The 12,824-nt window shown below is 42.4% G+C and overlaps 1 protein-coding gene across 1 annotated transcript; it reads left to right on the top strand.

The window, feature by feature from the left end:
• The first annotated feature begins 884 nt into the window (after positions 1-884).
• On the top strand, positions 885-1,337 carry LOC145793765 (uncharacterized). Its single transcript, XM_082876636.1, has one exon. The coding sequence runs from the start codon at positions 885-887 to the stop codon at positions 1,335-1,337; it is 453 nt and encodes a 150-aa protein (XP_082732762.1).
• The last annotated feature ends 11,487 nt before the right edge of the window (positions 1,338-12,824 follow it).

The following is a 12,824-nucleotide window of genomic DNA, read 5'->3' on the forward strand; positions in this document are numbered from 1 at the left end:
TTAAAGAGCACCAATGTGAAGATAAACTTTTGAAGAAAGAGTACGATGAGCAAAGGGGTACGCCTGACCCTGATTTCACTATAAGCAGTGGGATACTAAAATTTTGAAATCGAATTTGCATACCCGACATTCCAAAACTCAAGAAGAAGATACTGGTGGAAGCTCATAGTTCGAGATTTGCAGGCCACCCTGGCAACACCAAGATGTACCATGATCTAAAGGAACACTACTGGTGGACAGGAATGAAAAGAGAGATAGCAAGCCATATCTCTAAATGTCTGCATTGTCAGCGTGTTAAAGCAGAACATCAGAGACCTGCAGGATTGCTGCAACCACTCCCCATTCCTAAATGGAAATGGAAACACATCACTATGGACTTCGTGGTCAGGCTACCATAGTCATTTTCGAAGAATGATGCAATACGGGTTATAGTAGACTGATTGACAAAGTCGGCGCATTTTCTACCAATCAAAATCATGTACTCCCTTAATAAGTTTGCCACTTTATACATCAAGGAAATTATTCGTTTGCATGGTATCCTAGCTTCAATCATGTCTAACCGAGACCCTCGCTTCATGTCTCATTTCTAGAGCAAATTGCAAGAAGCATTGGGAACCACATTAAAGTTTAGCACTACTTATCACCCACAAACTGATGGGCAATCTGAAAGAACAATCCAAACATTGGAAGACATGTTACGTGTATGCGTGTTGGACCTCAAAGGTAACTGGGATGAGCACCCACCTTTAGTGGAATTCGCCTACAACAACAGCTACCAAGCAAGCATTGGAATGGCATCGTAGGAAACTCTATATGGAAGAAGATGTCGATCACCTCTCTGCTGGACAAAAGTCGGGGACAAGAAACTGATAAGCCCCGAGCTCATGCAAGTCACAAGTGAGAAAATTCAACTCATCCAACAGCGAATTCGCACTGCTCAAAGCCGCTATAAAAGTTATGCAGATACACGGAGACGGGACTTGGAATTTCAAGTAGGCGATCATGTGTTCCTTAAGATCTCACCAACAAGAGAAGTTATCCGATTTGGAAAGCGAGGAAAGTTAAACCTACGTTGCATCGGGCCATTTGAAATACTAGAAAGGATCGGTCCTGTAGCCTATCGCCTTGCACTTTCACCTGAACTATCCAATGTCCACAATATGTTTCACGTTTCAATGCTTCGACAGTATCTACGAGATCCAAAACATATTGTTGATTATGAGGGCCTGGAAGTTCAAGGGGATCTCTCTTATGAAGAGCAACCAGTGCAGATTCTCGATTGTCGTGATCAAGTTCTCCGAAACAAGACCATACCGCTGGTAAAAGTCTTATGGTGAAATCATCGTATCAAAGAAGCTAAATGGGAAACGGAAAGTCAAATGCGAGCCAAATACCCACACCTCTTCGAAAGTTAAGGTACGTCAAGTTCGGAGACAAACTTCCTTTTAGGAAGGGAGAAATGTGACACCCTAAGTGTTTAATTAAATACCACATAAATATTTATAGTTATATATAATTATGGTTGTATGTGTTAATATATTATTTAATAAATTAATAATAATAACAATAATAATAAAATAACTAAGCTATACGTGCTATATAAATTAATTTACTATTGTGATTATCAACTATGTGATGAAGGGAATTATTTGGGGGCTAAATTAACCACTAATTAGTGTAAGAAGATTGGAAAGTATAGAATTAATTAGACAAATCAAGTAAAAATCTATTTCAAGATTTGTTGTTAAATGAAAGGATTTGCAAATATTACTAAGATAGTGAGGTGGAGCCATCTGTACATCTAGGGGCGGTGAGTCATCGCTTAGGGTCATTAAGTAAATGGTGAGTCATCACCCAACTTAGTATATAAATAGGAGGGGGCTGTGATGTTGGTACCAGCAGAAGAAAAAAAAAAGAAAAAAAAAACCAAGAGAAAAGGACTTCAGCAGAAAAGTGAGTAAGGAAAAGACCGAAAAATCAAAGGAAATAATAAAGGGTAATATTAAGGTGAGTTATATTATACCTTGAGTCACCATAACATATTTTACGTATGTTTTGACTTACCACAATTTATTTTATACAAATTATATTTTATGAGTTATATTAATACAAGTTATATTTTATAAATTATATTAATATTTCAGTTACGTGGATTAATTTCTGAACTCTATTTGTTTAAAATGAAACCCATGGATATTTTTGTTTAAATTTTAAAGAATTTTGACTATGACCTTATAAACAATTATATTTTGTAAGTACCACCACGGGAGTCCCACGCCTTGGGAGACTTAAATAACCATTGGCCTCTATTTGGCCACTTTGTGATCCTTGTTTGTTATGGATCCATTGACCTCTGTTCTGATTGTCACTTCTGTTACCTTTGTTCTGTTCTGTTCTGTTCTGTACCGTAGTTATGGTTATTTATTTACATAATTTCTGTATTTCAGTTTCTGCCACTTAAATGATTTATATACCAAATTGAATTATGTAAATGTTTTGGCCGAACTAACTATCCATAGTTATTTTGTATTCTCTATACTGTTGGCATAATATTTCTCACTCTGCTGTGTGCTTATAGCTGTTACCTTTTTAGGTGACGAGATGTAGGGGAAACCCATAACCTCACGTAATGGAACCCACACGAGAATTGATGTTGAACTACTATTTTGTCTTTCTTTTCTTTTCTTTTCTTTTTTTTATATTTTTGCTCCTTTTTGTTTCTACTCGAGATCGATCATTGAATAATAAAATTATAAAAGCCCTATAAATGTATTTTCTCTTATTAAAATAGTAAAATGGAGTAATTTCCTGTTTAATTATTTTTATTTCCGCTTACACAATTTAATTTGTTACAAATAGAATAAGTTAGTAGGTTGCGAATCCAACCCTAAGCCCCTGGGGTTGGGTCGTGACAGTAACATCTACACGATCATAGCAATCTCCATCATCAAATCCACTGCAACACTTGCAAAATCCCTACGAAATCTCCACCGTGAAGTCCATTCCTATGAAATCTTCTACAAAACAACAATAGAATATTCAGTTTGCCAAAATCCAAGCAAACGTATGTTATAAAGAAGGGTAAATTAGGTATTTTAGAACGAAAAGTAAGGTTGAGGGACCTTAGGCATCAAAAAATATTATTGTGGATCTCTCCTCTTAAAAAAAGTTGGGTAGGGATCTGTGGAGAAGTGGTTTGGAAATACTCTTCTGATCCTGGGGAACGCTCATGATCCTCTGCTAGTCACCTGAAAATGAATAAACACTCTGGTCGGGGGTGCCGGAATTAGCACTCCGATGGGCAAGTCAGTCTCTACACTCAGGATTACTTGTATTATAAGTTAAGCATAATAGTTCTCACATACCTTCCTTTGACTGATGATCTTGTATTTATATTACTCTCCTTCTTGGGCCTCAGGAATGAGCCCACTGTCAATTTTCCGTGTAATTGTCTATTTGGCTTGGTTCGCAGCAAACCATTTCTCATTCGGCTCCATACTCAATCGGCTATACGGCTGAATAGGGTAGGATTTAAACTGCGGGACGGGATCGAATGAAATATATGCTTCGACCCAGGTCCGAATATTCAGCCTCTCCATGAGTCCTAATATTCGACCCCTATAATTGCTCCCCAAGCACTTCACTTACGACAGTTAGCTGGAGTGTTTGGTTTCGAACTTCGAAAGGTCAGAACCGAAATTCGGCGGCTAACCTTATTTCAATGCGGTTGTTTGAGCACACACTTTTTGGTTATCATTTCAACTTCCCGTCCCTTCGTACGCCTCCATTTATTATGATTTAAAATCTGGTCGTCTTCTCGAATATGCACATTCTGAACGCCTAAAGTTTTTGAACTGTCTTCCGACTCCTTTCTGCAACTTCCGTTCGTCCTCCATTATCTTCTCCATCTCTTGTAAGTCTCTTTCCTCCCTGCTCTCTCTTTGCTTTGAGTCCTTTTTCCTTGTTTGCCCTTAGTTTAGCACATTCCTATAAGCTGATCGAAATGGCAAAGCATCTAAAAGACCTTCTCTCTGCGGATCGAATTTCTGGCTTTCGACGCCATTTTTCTATCCCTGATGATGTCCATCTGTCACTTGTGACAAACGGCACTCTCGACATGGAGAGGGACGATCAAAGCACGATCGTTTTCCTCTCTTGTCGATTGCAGAGGGTGGAGTCCGTTTCCCGCTCCATCCATTCCTCAAGGCTATCCTTCGCCATTGGAGTCTTATCTCCTCTCAACCCAATGTCAATTTTTTTAGAATCGTAATGGGGATTATAGAGCTAAACTGTCACTTTAGGATTAATCTCGGCATTCCTGCTATTCGGCACTGCTACGCCTTAGCGAAGTCTTCTGGCCAGCATGGACGCTATTTCCTTAGGGCTAAGGACACTGACCATCAACTAGTCACTATGCTTTCCAGCTCTGGAAAGCGAGTTGACTACGTGATGGTTGTTCTCCGAGGCAATTTGGAATTTAGCGAAGGTGAGGATCGCCTTGATCCTATTCCTTGACGGAGGGGCGAACCAGGTGTTCGTATAGCTTCTTGTGTCTATTTTTCGTTGTGTTTATAGAACTTTAGTTTTAAGACCTCATGGTTTTTGCTTATGCAGGAAACGATTTGAAGAAATTCCTAACCTCAACCGACGACACCGTTCTTTCAGAAATCAAAGTCACGCTCAAATATTTCGGCCGTCCAAGTCTCTAGAGACAGGGGAGGGCGGCCAACGTGCTGCTTCGGTACGAGCCAACCAATACGACTTTTTCGGCGGTAGAAAACATCCCAATACCGAAGGGTAGTCTCTTACCGCTCTTATTTTGACCGACTTCAAAAACTTGTGACAAATCGGTTTAGAGGGATCCGATTCGGAGCGAGCGGAAGTAGCTAAGGTCGCCGAGTCAGATCAATTTGAAGCGGAAGTAGACGAGGCATTGAAGTTGGCCTTTGAGGAAGCCGACCTTGATTCAGCAGACCCTCCGTCTACTTCGGGCCGAGGGGACCTTCCATTTGAAGACGTTTTTAACGGTTTAGAGGATCTTTCCAGTACATACCCTGAAGACATGGCTGGGTTAAGCCTCACTGTAGACACCCCATTTTTGACCGACCTTAAGACTTAGACATCATCGATTGAGCGCTCGGTGATTGCACATGTTGTGCTCGTTCTAAGGTTTCGGAGTTTCGGCTGAGGTCCTTACCCCCGGACCTCGGGACCCTTTTATGCTTTGCCTAGGTTTGCAGACCTGGTTCGGATTTATTTTCCCGAAGGGAGGGAGAGGTCTTGTAGACCATCTCTCAGTGGCCATAGGCTACTTTTCGTGGTCACAGGCCACTATTCCTATTTGGAGACCAGTTTCCAATTTTCGGAGCCATCGGCCGTGCACCTCGGTTCGGGACCGCTTAACATTCTCCGCTTGGCACAACTTTTGGCACACACCTTGTTTCCTCTATCTAGAGGGACACTGCGGCCCGGGAGACCACCTTTGTGGTCGCACGCCACTTTTGGTGCTTAACAGCCTGTTTTCGGGGCACCCAGCCGCGCGTTTTGCCCCCCGAACCCTCATTTTGCATCGATGTTAGTTCATTTTTGGCATGAACCTTGTTTTCATTATTTGGAAGGTGGTACAAGGGTGGGAGACCACCTTTTCTCTTGGAGACCACTTCTCTCTCCGCCAGCCAGTTTTCTTGTCAAGAAACTGGTCTCCTTGATTTTTGAGCCACATTTGCTGGTCTCCCACCATACCACTAGCTTGCATTCAGTTGGGAGACCATCAAATGGGCTGGCCAACCATTTTTCCTTAAGGGAGACCACTCACCCTGGTCGGCCGACCAAGGGAAGTGGTCGGCCGACCACCTTAACTGGTCGGCCTGCTCCTTCCAGTTTTGTCTCTGTGAGTTGTTGCCAGCTGTGCCAGCTGGAAGGCACAAACTGCATCCTCCATACACGTGTATGGAGGATCTTTGGCCTTAGTTTTTAGCTTCTTTGAGAAGCTTTGGCCTCCTTTGCCTATAAAGGAAGGCGTCCCCCTCCTTTGTGAGGGTTCAGATTTTGGTTAAGGCACATACACATATCTCTCTCTTTGTTTCTATATTTAGGCTTAAGAAGTGTATTGTTCTTGACCCTTTTCCACCACACCTCATAGCCTAACACTTCCACCATCAACCCAAGGTTTTTGAAGGTCATTTTCAGAGGTTAAGGAGCTGGGTTTTTGGTCCAGAAGTTGTTGTCTTTTTTGAGCTTTAAGGGTAACTCATTTTCTCCATTTTTAAGCACTATTTTGATCCTTATCTTAGCCTCATTTGCATGCTTATTTGAGGTTTGTTGTCAACTGAAAAAAGCTTTATTTTTAAGCATTATTCATGTTTGTTTAAGGCCATTTTCCTGTTGGAGGTCATCTACCCTCTTGCATGCTTCATTTAGTCTTGTTTTGAGCCACGCCTTAAGGCCTTTGTGTTGACCTTTGCTTGGCCTTTTAGCCACTGAAATCTAGTGGATTTTCAGTGGTTGGCATGCTGTTTTGAGGGCCAAAATCAGAGAAGGGTGACCCTCTCTCTTTTGGCCTTGTTTGTTTCCTAGCCTTGGTTCAGGCCATTTTTAGTGACTTTTAGGACCTGCCTAGATTCTGTCTAGGGCTGGTTTGGTCACCTCATGTTTGCCTCTTACATGTGTAGAATAATCCTCTTCATAGCTTATCAAAGGAGCACATCATTCTTGCATGTATTGGTCATGTTTTAGTGGATTTTTGGTCATTATTTGGCATATCATAGCTCTGTCTTTGGCTGGTTTAGTGGCCTCTTGAATGCTTCACATGCTTGTAGTGTAAACCATGCTCACTAGCTTACATTGCATGTTGTTTTGGCCATTGATTCTAGCATATTTTGGCCATACTTCAAACTGATTTTGTTAATATTTTGGGCTTCCTTAGCTTTGTTTTGAGGCCTCTTGGTCGAATGATGCTTGCCATGCATACTTGTAGTGTAATATCCTTGCCTAGTCTTGAGTTTTGGAGCCCCTTGTATGCTTAACTTGAGGTGTTTCCATGTCTTGTCATCATTGAGCATGTTATTTCAGAGCCTATACTTGTGCCATGTTCCCATATTTTCCACTCTTTAAATGCGTTTGAGAGTTGTACTTGTATACCTCATTTATGGGTCATTGCATGAGCTTTATTTTTGTGCATTTCAAGCCATCGTCTTAGTCCATTTTGTCACTACTTTGGGCCTGCATAGGGACTGTTTGGGGTTGGTTTGTTCATTTGGGCATTGTTTTGCATACCTCTAGTGTAATGCACTTCACTAGTTTCGGTATTTGAGCCATTCAACATGCATAACATGAGTTGTTTGCATGATTCGGGACCATTTTGTATGTCATTTCAGAGCTGGAACATGTTTTGTTGTATGCCATATTTCATCCTTTCCATGCTTTCATACAGTTGTATCTTGTGCCCTAGGCATTGGGCCCTTGCATCTTGCATGTTTGTATGTGTTTTGGTTGCCTCATTTTCATCATGTATGGCCACCGATTTGGGCATGGTTGAGGCCAATTCATTTTGGTTTAATGCCATTTTGCATCGAGTATGCCATTGTAGTTCATAGCATTGAGTATGCCACGTTGTCGCATGTTTGATCATTGCATTGTGCATGCCTTGTTCACTTCATTGTGTATGATAGTCTTCACATGTGCATTGTGTATGACATATAGTATCATGTGCATTAAGTATGCCATTATTAGTTCGTAGCATTGCGTATGCTAGTTTGCATGTTTGCACATCATCCTTTGCATGTTTGCATGACTTGGTTGCATCGCCTTAGGATTGCATGCTTGAGGTCGCATTGTGCATGCCATTCTACTTGTTGCATTGTGTTTGGAATAGGAGTTAGTCCAAACATGAGAAACGAGGGACGTTTCATACTCCAAGTGATGAAACGTGCCTCGATTCTCAGTCGCCGACATTCTTGACTAACACATGATGGAGTTTAGCATTTATGTGTTTATATGTGCATTCATTTTACATTGAGTCGTACAATCTGACTCCTCAGCCATCATGCATCGAGATGCGTGATTGGTGGCCCGAGGATCAAGGACTACACTCCCTAGAGCTTATGCAATGATGGGGAGAGTGGTCGTGCACACATGTGTTGCGAATACCTTGCTTTCTCTCTCTCTCGCCTTTGTTGCAGAAAATGCAGAAACCATGAGAAGAAACTGGTCAGCCGACCAGGTTTTCTGGCAGGCCGACCACCTTTTCTGGTTTTCACCACCAGGGGTGGTCGGTAGGTGGTCTCCAATGCCTATAGCTGGTCGGCTGCCTCCCCCTAGATTCCCAGGGTAGAGTTTTATCTCCTTGGAGCTTTGTGCAAGTTTTTGAAATCAATTGCGAACAAAGGCGAGCCGGGGCATCGCGATGGATTTCCTGACAAGGTGACTCGAGCATGCATGCATCCTTTATCATTCAAAGCAGAGCTGAGGCAGCCCATTTTACATAGTTTGCATGCTAGTTTAGTTAATTTGTTAATTAGCTAGTGTTGTGCAATAATTAGTTAATTCGATTCTGTATTATTTATTCGGTTCCTCCGAGAGAGGGCAATGTTGTAATAAGTGTGCGTGTGTGTGATGTATGTTTTCCAACCCCACGTCTTTCTCCCTTTCATTTACCAGCTTATGATGGTTAGTTTTAGGGCACATTTCAATTAGCATCCTTATGCTCGTATGTTTGCATCTATTCATCTGTTTTGCATGCACTAGGCTCGGCGCATCATACTAACTGCATCGTATTTCAATTCCAAGTTGAATACATGTTACCTGGAGCATCTCGTATGCCATCTTAGAATAGCGGAGCCTATCTTAGTTGCATTCTTGCATGTGTTGCATTAGGCATCTCAGCATAGTTAGGATTCATGCATGATTTCTAATTAGCTTATTTCTTTGGCTCAGAGTACTCGGTGAGTGTTTATGCTTTAGCATCCTTGCATGTGTGTGAGTGACTACCATGATAGCATGCTTGCCATGAGGCTAACTGATTATGTGATATACCTGCCTGAATGCCTGTGGGTGAAGGTTGGATTATTTAAATTGGAACAAATTCATCGATTGCGAGTTTTAAGCCCACTTGAGAGTGGCAAATCACCATGTTTTCTAAACCCACTTGAGGGTGGCAAAATCCACATTTTAACCTACTTGCGAGTAGCAAACCGCTTTCAAAACAAACATGAGATGTTTTGTTCCAACTTAGACGATCCAGTCTATACTTGTATGCTGTGCGCATCACGTAGTAATTCTAGGCTAATAAACCAGAATAAGAATGCATGTGTTTTCAAAAACTCGATATCATGTTTAGTAGTGGCCGATCTTTGATCGAGCAAGCAGGGGTGCTCATTGCATGACCTTCCCCAATCGTACCCAAGTTCCCAAGCCGAGGCAACTTTGGTGATGACGGACATGTGGCCTTAGGCACGAGTCAGGGTTTCCTAAATTCTCCCAAAATAACATATTTAGGTGACGACTCTGTATCTGGCAAAGCAGTCCATGTTTGGCACTTCTTTCTAAAAATCAGTTTTTCAAAACGATTTCTGGATTTGGACTCTTTGGTGATTTATCGATCTTGCTTTGCACTTTGTGAGATTAGATTCAAAACCGTGACATTGAGTCTGAACTGTAGCGAGCCTAATGAACAAAACGGGATTTTTTCGAGGCGTTCGGGGAAGTCTACAGTTTCTGGCGACTCTGCTGGGGAGTTTAGAGAACTTGACTCGAACTCATGATATCTTGTTTTGACTATGCTCATATGTTTCTTTGCATTACATATGCATTGGTGCGCCTAGGAAACCGTGTTTGCCATCTGCTATTTCTGAACGGTTTGCCGGAGGCTACGTGCCATGAGGCTAACCGGTTACGGGCTCTGCCACGATGGGAACACAAACCCTGGTTTTTACCGTGGCACCCTTTTTGACCATTCGACCTAGTGCATATTCGGAATCCATAGTAACCAATCCAAACTAGGACAGGTTGCTCACCCGATTATACGTTGTTTGAAACCGCTGCGTGCGTAGTGAAACCCTAGTTTCTAACAAAATAGGACAAGGAAACCCTACCCGTCCATAGGGGTGTTTTAGCTCTCACTTGTTTGCTATGTGATTTTAGAGTGTGTCTCTATAGGAATGCATGTATCAGTTTGCAAGTTTAGGCATCAGGCCTGCGGGCACCAGTGTTTTAAGAATCAGTGTATCCTCGGGTATCAGACTCAGATTTGGGGCAGTGATTTGGGAAACAATGACCAGTATTTGAGAACAGTACATTCAGCTTACACGTGCCAACTGTGTGTTGTCATGCCGACTGTGTGTTGTGTTTATTTAAGCTGTTATGATGTCTGTTTCTGGTTGTTTATTTCCTTATTATGCTTTATTTATCTTTTTGCTAGGTAGTTTAGCACAATTGCTTCCGACCAAGCAGATATTCCCCAAGCACTCTGGACTAGAGGTCGTTGACTTCATCGATCTGAGGATCTGGTAGACGGACAACCAGTGTTCTACTCTTTACCCCCAGTTGCTAGACGGAGGTCAGTGAGGCACAGTGTGTCGGTACCGCGGTTCCCTGATCAGTGGTCCTTGAGCAGTCAGGTTGAGATTTCTAAGTCTACTATAGAGGCAGATATACCGGCAGTTCAGTCAGAACAGGGCAGTATAGCAGGAATGGAGGAAATGATGCGTCAACTCCAAGAAAGTATGAAAACTATGTAGCAGGACGCTGTTCGTCAAGCAGAATTTGCCAAACAACAAGCTGAGATCATTGCTCAATAGGCAGAGTTAATTGCCAGACTACAACAGCAAACCGGAGCATCTGCTTCACACCAAACTCCTCCCCCACCAACAGTCCCAATACCTGGGGAGACGGCGAATGTCCAGAATATCCAGGAGGATACAGACATCCCAACAGGGCCGGCTCCGCCCCTGATTCTACCTCAACTATCCAAGGCATCCACTCCTATCAATCAACTAGATTCTCCCTTCAAATTCGAGGTGGACCCCACGGCATTAAAAGTGAGCAACCTTGAAAAGCTGTTCAAGAAATCTGAGGGTGTGAAGTCCATCTCGGACATCGAGGATGGGTATACCGACGCAGCCGCGACGCTGCCGGACAGATTTAAGATGCCACATATTGACCGCTTTGACGAGTCCGGGGATCCATGGTGCACTTACGGCTGTTTTTAGACATATTAAGGCCGATGGGCCTCACCAGACTACAGAAGCTTTCTTTATTCGGCCGGACCCTGTCGGGTGTGGCGGCCATCTGGTACGTAAAACTGGAAGACGATGTTAAGAGGAATTAGGATGAGATGGCCGAGGCTTTTGTCGCTCAGTACTCCTATAATACACAGATCAAGATCACAACCCGTGATCTCGAGACGACTAGGTAGGAGCCTAAGGAGAGTTTTTCTGACTTCGTAACCCGGTGGAGGGCCAAGGCCTCAATGATGACCACTAGGCCCACTGACAAATATCATATTCGGATGATTGTGCGCAATCTCCAGCCCAAGTTTATGCAGAAAATGATTGTTCTCTCCTTCCCCACCTTTTTAGATTTACATGAGATGGGGGTACAAATTGAGGATGCTATGAAACAGGGTCTAATTGACCAAGACAGAGAGCAATCCAGGATAACCTTCAACCGTAACACCAATACAAGCACAAGCAATGCCGCAACTGCTAGAGCTTCAGAAGTAAGCATGGTCACCACCACTCCCCCAAGAACCCTTACGGCTACACCATTCTCTGGTGCATCCGGAAGTAGCTCGTAAACAACCAAACACCAACCTCAAGGCCAAAGAACCTTCACTCCGTTATGTATGTCCCTGTCTAAAGCTCTGGGGGTTTTAATCAAGAAAGGGCACTTGAAGCCCCTGGAGCCGCGGCCATTGCCGAATCCATTTCCCCCCTCCCGTAATCCAGCCAAATATTGTGCCTTTCACCAACAGCATGGTCATGACACCGACCAATGCTTCTGATTACGTCATGAGATTCAAGATCTCATTGATAATAGGGTGATTATGCCTTCAGAGAAACCCAATGTCACAACCAACCCTCTCCCACCACACAACCAAGCTCCACCTCCCAAACGCATCAACTTTATCCAGACCGGTAGGGGTGTTCGCGGATCGGTTTTGTGCGGTTTGCGGTTCGGTTTTGACCCGCCCGCATCTATGCGGTTTGGGAAAAAGTCAACCCGCAACCGCCCACAGTGCGGTTTGCGATTTGTGCGGATAGGGTTTGCAAATGTGCGGGCGGTTTGCGGTTTACACTTTTTTCTTTAAAAATTAATTTTCGAGTTTTTTTTTCCCAGCGAATTTAGGCATCAGATTCATTTTATATATTTGTGATAACAATTTTTTGATGAGTTTACAAATAAAAATTGAATATCAATGCATTAAATGAAAGTACCCAAAACAAAGAGACCCTACACTAACATTTTTGCCATGAAAAAAATGTATATCAATGCATTAAAGGTTGTACTCAATTAGAATTGTCAGTTCAGTAATCAATAATCAAACTATAAGTTCCATCGACCATTAGAAGGAAAATTTTATTAGGAAAGAGTGGATGAATCACCAATGAAAATCATATAAGAAACCAAGTTTAGGACTTGATAACTCTACGGCATTAAGAAAGTTGAGAAATACTTAAAAATAAGGATCCTAGTGTCATAGAGAATATAATGGTGCTCCTGTAAAAGTTACAAAGTTGGTATATAAAAAAAAATAAAAAAAAAATAATAATAATAATAATTAAAGTGCGGGCAGTTTTTGCGGGTTGCGGGTTTAAACCGCGACC

The sequence above is a fragment of the Camellia sinensis genome, chromosome 6 (genome assembly GCF_055761805.1).
Source record: "Camellia sinensis isolate YWXY chromosome 6, ASM5576180v1, whole genome shotgun sequence".
NCBI lineage: Eukaryota > Viridiplantae > Streptophyta > Magnoliopsida > Ericales > Theaceae > Camellia > Camellia sinensis.